This window comes from Ascidia mentula, chromosome 9, assembly GCF_947561715.1.
Source record: "Ascidia mentula chromosome 9, kaAscMent1.1, whole genome shotgun sequence".
In the NCBI taxonomy this organism is placed as follows: domain Eukaryota; kingdom Metazoa; phylum Chordata; class Ascidiacea; order Phlebobranchia; family Ascidiidae; genus Ascidia; species Ascidia mentula.
The window spans coordinates 6523330-6535445 of NC_138574.1; the positions used below are offsets into that span (position 1 = coordinate 6523330).

At 36.3% G+C, this 12116-nt stretch overlaps 1 protein-coding gene across 1 annotated transcript; it reads right to left on the reverse strand.

The window, feature by feature from the left end:
- Positions 1–5300: 5300 nt before the first annotated feature.
- LOC145913105 (TBC1 domain family member 13-like) lies at positions 5301–10378 on the reverse strand. The gene is made up of 11 exons (XM_083000641.1): positions 10277–10378; positions 8864–8937; positions 8637–8703; positions 8448–8571; positions 8275–8388; positions 7669–7797; positions 7233–7434; positions 7013–7111; positions 6655–6757; positions 5993–6115; positions 5301–5844 (listed from the first exon to the last, which is right to left on the reverse strand). The coding sequence occupies exons 1-11, from the start codon at positions 10300–10302 to the stop codon at positions 5715–5717; spliced, it is 1191 nt and encodes a 396-aa protein (XP_082856767.1). The 5' UTR covers positions 10303–10378; the 3' UTR covers positions 5301–5714.
- Between the last annotated feature and the right edge of the window lie 1738 nt (positions 10379–12116).

A 12116-nucleotide genomic window follows, 5' to 3' on the forward strand; every position in this document is an offset into this window, starting at 1 on the left:
AAGACACCGGAAACACAAACCTTTCGCTCTCACAAATTGTCGTCGCTCACGATGCGATTTTCGTTTAAACGCATAGCAGACGTCGAGGTCATGCGGCTTTGCACAACAAGGACACGGTTTCTTTCGTTGTGTTCACTGTTGTTCGTTTTGCACCGATTTATGTGCACCAGTAGAAGCAATGGCGTTGTATGACGTCGCCTTGTGTCGTTTGATACCTTGATTCTTTTCTGGGCCTAAGGAAAGAGACCTTTCCCATATATCGAGTTGGCTTCCTCACTCTGCTTTACAACGAAATTTTCAAAATCCACGAAACGCGCGACTCTACCTGTTTTCCTTTGCAATGCAACAGATTCAGAAACCCATTACATTTCTCCACAGGTAGCTTGCTAGCAATAGCAACAATAAAACCGACGGAATCAACAGTAGACATACCAGTAATTTCCTCCAATGAGGAGGATGGCTAACTTTTCCAAACCGTCGGGGTCGTTTTGTCCAATCTTCGGACTTTCTTGCAACTTCCTTTCGCAGCACCGAGCGATGATATGTGGTTGACCATAGCGTTCGTACAATTCTTTAAAGCAAGTTCGTAGCTGATTGCAGGGTTTGAGGATGACGGATAGTGCCTCAGCTTTTCATTGACACTCGGCGTGCAATGTTGCAGCAAGTATGTAAGTCTTAAATCATCACAGTCTAATCTGCTAGCAATATGAATTTTGTATCGATTTGCAAATGACCAAATGTCCATAGTCCCCATCAAACTTTGTTATTTGTGGTTTTGGCAGAAAACGTTCACCAACCTCCGTATAATGGGGTCTAAACTGTTTCGGAGAGGTATGCCCGTTATGTGGCGAGTAAATGTTATCACGTGGTACCTTTTGGCGACTAGGACGTTCGAATTCCTTGAACTTTATTTCATTTGGTTTAGGATCTTCGATCACTAATTCTTCAGGATTCCTTGGACACACTGTGTCATTTCGGGGTTTGTATTTTAACGAACAAACACTCCCAACTTCTTCCCATGCGTTCAGTTCGGCTTCTGCTAATTCTAACGTCCGTTGAGATTCACGATCAGCGATTTCAGCTTCCAATTTTATTTTATCTAGTTCTCGTTCAGCTTCCAATTTTCTTTCTTCATCTTGCTTGCGTGCTAATCGAACACGTTTAGCTTCACACGACTTTCATTTAACTTAATACTGTATGTCGAGCTCCTAGAAAATCTTACGCTCCCAGTGTGAATAGTGGATTCACATCGTTTCGACGTTCTACTTGCGGGCGGTAAACGGCTTCCAACATAGGTTCATAACCTCGGTGTAGCTTGCTTCTACGGCAAGCAACGCTTCTTGCATTTTTTCCTTTTCGCGGTTGAGCATCACCCTCTCAGCATCGAGGTAATCATCTTGTAACTGTTTTAATGCACAGCCAAGCCGTTTTCTCTTCTTCTTTGTCAGAACAGGCATGTTGTGGCTTCACAAACAATTGTAACAATGACAGTTCGAAACTTGGATGTAACGTGCTTTTTCTAGCCTATCGGTAGCGCTACACGTTGCACAGCGGTTTAGCACAAAATGTCTCGAAACGCGCTCCTAGCTTTCCCAAGCACAGAACACAAACAACGTCAACGCGCCGGAACAGGAGCGGTTTCTAGTTACAGAAACACAATTGTACATTGAATATATGGACAAATTCACACTATGACAAATTCAATCGCACTTACCGAACTGTTTTGCGACCGATCTTATTCCGTAAATTGCCAGTAGTGACAACACATCTTTCAGTTGCATTAGTATAATCCAGAAAACTTTTCAATTGTAGCAGTTAACAAACTATTTCGCGTTTTGCAACTAAAACCTTATTCAAATAGAATCAGTATTATCAAATGTACCACAATAACTGGCAACACAACTAGCAAAAAAAAACATGTCTACTGCGCAGCCTTTGTTACATAATAACGAGAGTTGTGCCAAATATATAAACATAACGTGAAAGAATTAACGAAATTGGGTTTGGGAATCTACAAGGGGTACGTCACATTCAACCGCATGCCAAAATACTTTCCGCCGGCATAATTCTTTTAAAATCTCTGTATCTGTTGCGTGTTTTGCTAGGGGGATACGTCACATTCAACCGCGTGCCAAAATACTTTCCGCCCCCTATACCCCCTCTGTATCTGTCAAGAATCTAGTGCTGATTAAACTGAAAAACAATTAAAATCGGTAATCGGTAAGATGCTTAAACGCGGTTAAGGGTCTTATTGTGTGCTTTAATTGTGTTTATATAAAAATATTGCAGATTCAAAATGCTAATAACAGCGATGAATTTTACTGTAAATAACGTAAGTGTCCTCAATACACAACCAATCAAAAAGAAATGCCCGCATTGAAAACTTTGAACGAGAATCCATTCAACAAATTTGTCACGTCTGAGTTGCACAAAACAGCTACGCAAAACATATTTCTGCATACTTTGTTTTGTCGCATGTCTAGCGAAAACGTCAAGAATTGTTTACGCCAGTCCTTATATGGTTAATACTTGTAGCACAAGGATGAATGTCCACTTGACTGTACGAATATAATTGAAAAAATTGGCATAGAGGGTAAAATAATTGATACTTGTCCATTAAACATGTAGAGCAGGGGTTCTTAACCTAGGGTCCATGAACCCCCAAGGGGTCCGAGAAGATACATTAAGGGGTCCATGAAACGAAATAAAATTATTCCGAAAATCCACGTATTTTCCTTTGTCCAGAAGGTTTTGCTGTCCACGAATTTTAATTTTTCGACATTTGCAATGTGTTTCTTGCAAAGGGGTCCATAGCTTTTCAAAGAATGTTTTAGGGGTTCGCGATCCAAAAAAGGTTAAGAAACACTGATGTAGAGGGTTTAATATTATGTTTTATGGCACGCCCGTCATTTTTATGTGCAAAATAAAAATATAGGCCGTGAGCACTAATCCCTTTAACTACCTTTTAATGTGTACAAAAAGATTGATGGAATAGCGATAGCGATGCTAACACAAGCATTCTGATGGAAAACCTAGGATTTGTACCGATTTTAATTGTTTTTACGTTACTTGGCACCCCAATCAAAAAATTTCGCCCGGGCCTTAACCGCTTTTGTTTGGTTACGCAGAGCGCTCGCAAGCCCGCGACCTCTTGCGACCAAAATCTCACGCTTCCAAGCTTTGTCCCGAGCGTACGCCCGCGCGCCGGCGTATACACCCGCGGCAATGAAACAAACAAAGAATCCGCCGGCGCAAAGCGTGAGTGTGGACCCGGCCTTAGCTTGGCAGATAGGTATGGCCCGTATATGGATGTCGAACCTCAGCCAGACATATATCTCAGGTAAAAGTTCGACAAAGAAACATTACCAGCAATGTCCGTAGATGCGGCTCTTGTTTGGCACATCCTTGGTACTGAAGTTAGGCCGAACAATATAACTGTGCTTGTTCAGGCCTATTATCTAACCTCAACCTACTATGATCCGCACATACTGAATCACATACCCTGCATACAATTATCATTGACACAACCATTCCAATAACCCTTCTTTAATATATTGAAACTTCATAGCAATGTAAAAACAATTTGCGTAAATATGAGTTCGCCCACCATCGCAATTCTCCACTCCAGACAGAAATGGGATTTTTTTAATCACTGTAAAATTAAACACTTTTGAATAGCACATACAACCGAGTTGTGGCGTCATACACAAATTATGGCACCATAGAATACTAATTTGGTATTCTATGGTGACACTAAGCGAAGATATGCAGAAACGAAGTATTACACACACACGGTTCTCACCAAAGCAGCGTAGAACGGGAAGTGACACACGAAAGACACAGCAGCGAAGAAAACAATAGACCAAAGAGACGCTAATCGACAAAACATCAAACGCACATAACTCTGAAAACTGAAAATAGGTTTTGACCAACAGGTATCGTAATGAAATATGAATCTGATGTTCTTCTGGTGAAAAACAATAAATATACATCTTTTGTTTTCTGTACGAATACGAACTATCTTAGGCTTCTTCAGAGAATAAAACAAACACAGTAGCGAACCTACGGGCAAAAAATTAGTCGACGAAAAAGTACAGAAGGGCGCAACAGCTAAAATACAGCAGGACATAAATCAATGAAAAACAACAATCACGGGTCAAGCGGTCAAACATGGGAAACAAAAGTCAAGACTGGTTACTGGCGAAATTGCGGAACACGGGCGAAAGTACTTTTCCATCATAACGATTTAACACATTAGGTAGCGAATTAATATAATAATTTTCCACAACCAACCGTTTTGCCAAAATCGTTTCTTGTTTCAATACTGCAGCGTACCAATTGTTTCCCGGTCGGCTGCTGTGCTAAAGCTAAAATCTGCTTGCGTATTCTTGCTGTTAATACTAAATTCGACTCCGAGAGCAGACTTATTTATTTAATTGAAAGACACGTTTGCAATGTCAGGCGGCGTAAAGTTTAATTTGTTTCAAGCGCGTTTAATCAGAGTTTAACACGTAACTGTATGGCAGCGAATTAACTATCAAAAAACGTGCGAACGTAACAGCGCCCGCCGCGAAAGGTAACAAAAAAATTCCCAGTTAACAAAACTTTGGCCGCGTGTAACTTTGCCTGCCATCTTATAAGCCAGTGACTTACTTTTTTCACACAAAGATAGATCACAGGCTGAACTTTCCAACAATAGAAAAATTTAAAAAAAATTTTCATTAATATTCGAACATGAATATGATATGTTTGCTAGGCCATGACTATAAGTAAACCGTTGAAATCCTTGAGGGTAGATTTTCTTTGGCGTCCATACTATCTAAAAATATCAAACTTTTTCGCGAGAAAAAACGGAAAGCTTCTCAAATTTATCTTGCGTAATAATACGAATCTTGCGTATTATTTGGGTTCGCACGAATATTAAATCTATGCTTGGCACATCGCTAGTGGAAACATATTGCTCTCTTGAATAAAACTTGCCCCATTTATATATTAATAAAATCTTTTGGGGGTAGGATACAAATGCACAAGCTGATTATTTTGCCCAATTACAAAGGGTTTTTCCACCCTGGATGTGCGAATTTTCGTCACTGCTCGTTTTCTGCACTGAAACTATGTTTTTTCTCCTAAATGCTTGCTGTGTCCAGGCCAGGGGTGAATCCAAGAGGACGTTTTCAACAACCAGGAGTGGGTCTGTTTTTGTATAGTTGTACATCCTACCATTTGTAACTCCACAACTCTGACCTTAATCAAACCCGCAACGAACGAGAAACTGTCGCATTATTGGCCGTTGATTTATTTGTGTACAAAAGCAATGTGAATATGTGTTTTATTTCACTAGCAATGAGGAAACATAAAAAAATGAAATACAATTAAGTTTGTTATGATCATAATATTTCAATACATTAATATTGCACTGGATTATTTTATAAAAATATATTGTGATGACAAAACAAAGTTTTGAAACAACACCTAAAAATCATAATGGTTATTTTATCTTAAAATTCAATTTAGAGCCCATGCTTATTTTTATGAAATTGTTTTTAATTGGCACAACTCACAGTTATTTGCTTATAAATCAAACACGCATTTAAGAATACTGAACAGTGGGAAGCAGTAAACAACACATTTTTCACAAAATGCACTTGTAATAAAAATCTAATCACAATTATTGCCTAAAGACATGAGCGCAATTAAAAATAAGTAATACACCATTATTTTATATGTGAAAATGCCCAATGTGCTTTTGCTATCACCTGGGAAATTTCGATATGTTCTGGATAATTTTGAAGAAGCTTCACACAACCACTGAAGTCCTTGTCTAACAGGTCTTGACGAACCAATCTACAATTTCACGTATTATTGGATCAAGATTTTTTGAAATGCATTTTAGTTATTAACTGATGTTTTTCTTTAAAATAAATATTCACCGTTATAAAAAATATATGCATAAGCAATGAGCCAATTAAAAATCCTTATAAAAAATACATACATAATCATAGCAACACAGATAGCAATCAGAAAATCAGATCTGTTTTCACATGAAAATAAAACATCCCACAAATGGATAACATCTGGTAAAGCAAATTCTTGAGAGAGCAGAAGTGTTATCCACCTAATCAAACAATAATTTAATTAATTTTTGCACATTAATCTGTCAGAGAACTGCAACTTCTAATTATTATCACAGTATTTAAATTGTTGATTGATTGTTCATTTTTGTGTTGAACATGAGCAGTCTTGTAATTTTTTTTTATTCAGGCTGAATTTGCCACGACTGAGCAATATAGCAAGACTCTCTAAACAGACTGGTACTTTTGTAAATTTGTATTGAAACTCAAAATTACAGAAGTACCAGCCATTACAACAACATTTGTTTTATGAGGGCCAATTATATAAAAGAAAAAAGCTTACAGTAGGGCAGGCAAATATTTTACTTTCCAATATTTTCACTTTTTTTCAGATACATCACTATGATATAAAGGACCAAAATTTCTGTTAACCTTGTACAGAAATACAGTCAATTTTGTTTTTTTCACTATCAGGCCTGCTTTCTTTGGGGTTCACTAACAATCATGTATGTGCCAGTTAAAAATGTATTGTGTAACTAAACCTTTCTATAATTGTTTTTGTATTTTCCAGGACAATATTTACCTGAACAAAAAATATTGTGGTTTTACTTTTAATGTCTCTAGTTTGCATTTAACGTCTGGGTCGCATTCTTGTAAAAAATTCATGGTCTGTTTCATTGATGAATCTGCATGTGCAAAAAAGTAGGTTCATTTAGAACAGCGGTTTTTATTCGGTGATCCAGGCAGAGTTTTTAAATATGTGCTCTATGTGATTGATAAACTTTGATTGTTGCAAAATGGTCAAGCATTCACCTGAAAGGGCTGGTAACATGCTTTTTTACTAAGCACATTGCAGTCTAGTTATATTTTAATCAGAAGTTCAAAATAATAGATCATGAAAACTATACAACAGAGGTAGTGATACTTTTTGGATGACATACCAATTCCTGTGGTGGATTTGTCCAATGAGGTAATAAAATTGTCACGGATATCTCCCATTAGTAGCGTAAAGCAGAAAAACGTGTCTGCCTCTGCATATTCTACAAGTTTATTTGAATACTTTAAAATTGCTTTCAAGAAATTAACACATTTAAGAAAGATGTATTTTTTTTAAAAAATCATGATGCATTAGAATTAAAATCAATAGCAAAAAATATATACCTCTCCAGCCTGGATTTGGATCAGAAGCAAAGGTATAATACAATGGGCCAATAATTTCATTCATGCCCTGAACATAACCAGTACCAGGATTTAGTTTTGCATATACAAACAACATTCGTTCAACCACTTCCCAATGTGCCTCCTGCCCCTGTGTTAGCAGAGTTTCATATTCTTGTACAGCTTGCTTTCTGGTACTAATTAACTGCAAACGAAAACAGAAATTGAGAAAGAGATATTTTAGTCTCTGCCAAAAATTAAGCAAAAAGTTATATAAGTACATTTATCAATGTTAAGCAAACTTCTGAAACATTGATTGGCTTGAATCAAATTACTGAATAAAACAACTAACCCATACACAATGCAACAAAATACCACAGAATTTTGACTCATTCTTTTTTTTAATATGGTTAGAAAAAAATATTAATGTCGCCATTACATTGCTGATTCCCATTTTTTTTCTTGTGAGATTTTGTGAAGAAAGTGCAGTCCTTTCAACACGCTTTCTTAGGCTTTCCACTTGATTAGTACTTGAATTTAACATTTTCCATGGATGAGAAGAAGGATTCTTGTCGCAAAAACAATTTAAAACTAGAATGCAATGACTAAACAAAGGGTTATGTATACACAGTAACATTATCTGAGTTGTGCTGTTTATAGTAAGTGTTTATAAGTAATTTAGTGATTTCCTTACCTAAAAAGTGCAATGGTGAAATTCACATATTTATTTGGTTATCAAAACTTAGGATAAGTGCAATGTTAAGCTGCAAACTAGATTTGTGCATTTTTAGCTTTGACTGAATTTTTTAAAGAGTCAGAAAAAAATGAAAGCTGCTTGGGACATAATGTTCAATAGTTTGGTGTAAGAGTCAAATATGAAACCTTAAGTTCTAAGTTGCCACATAAATTAACCCAGATTACTGAACAAGACAAACATGGACAAAATACTGTCAAAAAAAATCTGGTTGAGCATAAAGCTGTTGTCTTCCTGTATAAACTAATTCATTCCAGTGTTTTTTTCCACTAAATACATCATATCACTTACCTGAAAGAATGATATATCAGGACACAATCTCCTAACATCTTTGTTAATTTGCAGAAGGATGTTATTTTCCCTGAAGTATGTGTTCCATTCACTTTGTGGATTAGTATTTAAGGGCTAAACAATTATAATAGCTTAAATTTTTTACAATTTATTGATTAAAAAAAGTTATATACATGATCTTGAGCTTCATCAACTGAACTGTTTGCTCGGTTCATGCCAGGTTGTATGATAACTTCTTCAAGAAAGTTATCATATTCTTGTCTCTGTTTTTCTAGGATGCTATTCCAATGCGGCCGGCTGCAATGCACCGATTTTAAAAACAATCAGGCTGCAACAAACCACAAAATCACAACAAAACAAACGTTGTAGGGATGTATTTGAGTAAAATTTTCCAACAAAGTGAACGTATCCCACAGGTTTCAACAATTCCTGAAAGTTGAGTGCTATATTACTAAAGCAAATCTTTTATAGTTTGGTAAAAAACTAGTAAAACAAATTTTACCTAACGCACCAACAAACCACAAAACAGTAGTATACAAACCTGGACTACAGCAGCTTTACTGCTTGTTTTGTTTGTATTTCATATTACCTGTAGAGCACAACTGTTGCAGCTTTTTCTTGTCAATTTTCTCTGGTCCAATAGCTTCTAGGAAACTTGATTCCCTAAATGTAAGGCTTACAATTAATCATTTGACACAACTTACAAGTTTTGGATGAACAAAACTTTGTTCTAAGAATTTACAACACCCCACTTGGTCAATAATTACTGTAATAAGACAATAATAACATAAATAAAGTAAAAAAAATAGGCTAGAATGTGATTAATTAAAAAACATATATTCAAATAATGATCACAAAATAGAAAAACTGGCAGTGGAGGATCCAAAAAATGAGGGGGTTTCAGAGTTGGCCAGGGACTCCAGTTATCCCAGGACACAAAAGCATCCTGTGAATAAGCAGTTATTGCAATTCAGGTATCAATGGAAAATATAAATATGTGTAAATTGCACCAAGCTACCGCAGTCCTTATAATGCTAAATGATATTCGAGCCAATATACCAATCACAGGATGCTTTTGTGAGTATTATCTGGTGCAGCATGCCTCATTGCAAATGAGACATTATTTATTTATCTCCTCATTCCGGTAGTAGCATTGTTATTTACCAAAGAAGGATTCTCTAGCGGAGTTGGGATCCCCCATGTAAATGTTGCCTACACCAGTGTATCTTGACCACAATACACCGTGACCACACCACCAGGATTGGGCCCAGTTAAGCCCAAACCTATGGTTCAAATCCAACCGAGAGCTTTATTTTTCATATCTCCCTCCAACTTGTTGGAAAAAAACAAGGTCTATGTTGTGCTATTTTTGTGCTTGAATTATGACCAAAATGATAAATTGTAAGTTTAAATAACAAGAGAAAATGTCAAGAAATTACTACAGGAATCAGCATGTACAGGTATACGTTGAACGACGGATCTTTGTACATATCAGATTCTATGTGATATAAAAGTGATCATAACAAAAGCTTTATAAGACCTGCTCTTTGACATGACAAAATGACCTCGCAGTACTACAAATATACTAATTAAATGTAAATTTCGCATTATTATTATTTGCAAAGTTGTCTGGTCCAGGCAATATCTAGGTAGGAAATAAGGCCCACATCACTATATAAGTTTGACACACCTGATTTACATCTTTGGTGGACAATGCAATTGTACAATACGACTGCAATAAAATTAATTATAAAGATTTTCAAAATTCTATTGCATTGTAGTTCACTAAAGCAAATATTATTAATATGCACCCTACAGTTCAGTATGTAGTATAAAAATACAAATATATCTGATTATATTAAAATAAATCTAATTGACATTTTTATCCTATGGAACAGATTTAGATTGAAATCATATGATTTTTATTTGCCTATCTCAGTAGAATGACAGGCTCACTTGCTTTCACACAAATTGATTTCATTACAACAATCATAATAGATACCTGTTGATGTGCTTTACACTGGCCATACTCCAAGATTCAAATGAATTATTTTAGACCACTTGTTGTTTGCATGTACTAACAATTTTGTTTCTGCATTAATCTGCAACATTAAAATGGAAAATGCTAATACATTTGGACACTGCTAGGCAGCAAGGTCGGAAAAACTGGTAAAATTATTCTCCAATGAAAAAACATGCAATTGTCGGAAGACTATTGTCATCCTGGCAGACTCTTCCCCAAAAAATTCGCAAATCTATTCCACATTATTGAACACCATTTTACCTATACTTTCACGCAACTCCTTGATTTTTTTATCATAACGGGGCACATCAATTAAAAAAAAACTAGGAAAATATTTTAAATTGCTAGTACTACATCAGAACGACTTCAAACACAGGCCTTTCCACGCTTTTTGCTATTGGGGAATCGTCACATTCGAGCAAATGCCAAACCACTTTAACATGTACCTGAATGTATGGGTAAAATATCTTTGTAAAATAGTGTTCAATGATGTAAAACGGATTTTGCGAATTGTTTTTTTTCGGAGGCTGCCAGGCCAGGATGACATGACTAACAAGAAACATACCTATATCAGAGCACACTATAGAACGAAAATCAATCTTAGAAAACATTGTTAATGGCCTGCAACTGCATTGTTTATTTCAGTATTTTAACGCACTGGGGATACGATCGCCCCTGGTGCATTCATGGTTACGACTTCGCGTCATCAATTGGGTCGGACGTCACAATACTGTAGATAAAGGCTGACAAATCGGCAAATCCCTTTTTGGGAAAATTTTACGTTTAGGTACAGCAGAAAATTGAGGAATATAAGAACCAAGCACCAAAAAACGCTAATTTACGTTTAGGCGAAGAAACACGTTTGGAATTAAAGGCAACTAGCGCGTCCGGCAGCCACTTAGCTTTGGTTTATGCTTTTCCTGCCTCGTTAGTATGGAAAAATAGCAGCATATACGAAACAAAAGACGTTACCTTCTAATACTACAGACCTGTAGTGTTATGTTGAATATAGCGCGCCTGTAGTATTATGTTGAATATAGCGCGCCTGTAGTATAATGTTGAATATAGCGCGCCTGTAGTATTAGAAGGGACCTAGCGGACCTGTAGTATTAGAAGGGACCTAGCGGACCTAGCGCACCTGTAGTATTATAAAGGTTGCCAACAAAAGACACTAATTCAAACAAAAAATCCACTTCAAATTCTCGACGTCAGTGCAGTCCCGCAAAAGATTTGGTACTAACGAACTATTTTCCTTACATCGTTTTATGAACCAACAAAAAACATAACATGTAAGCGTAAGTATTCATCTGCTGTTATTTTAGTCTACATACGATATAATCGCCAAAGTAAAAGTGTACAACAAAGTAAAATAGCCGCCAACAAGATTTGCAGTTAATTCCAAGCGTTTTTCCTCACCGAAACGTAACTTTTTTATCCAAAAAATGATTATGTTGCTATACATGCGTTTTATTGAAGAACTCCTAAATAAACAAATGTATTCAAAAAAATCGCCCCAGTTATCAAGGAAGACCGGGGATAGCTCAGACGGCTGTTTGTTTATTACATTTTTGCCTGTATTTTTTTAAAATCACGCACCATTTTCTTAAATTTAATTTGTTGTTGGTAGTAAAGCATTGCCCAGAAAACAGAAGGTGTGTCGTTGGTTTCAGTACATTTAAAACGCCTATTACGTTTTTTTAACAGGTCACAAATTTTCACAATAAACCGAAATCAAAATATCAGCATTAGCGCAAGAAATATCATTCACTTGCCATTAGGATTCCAACGCTTTGGGTAGCTCGTGTACTTTTCACGGCAA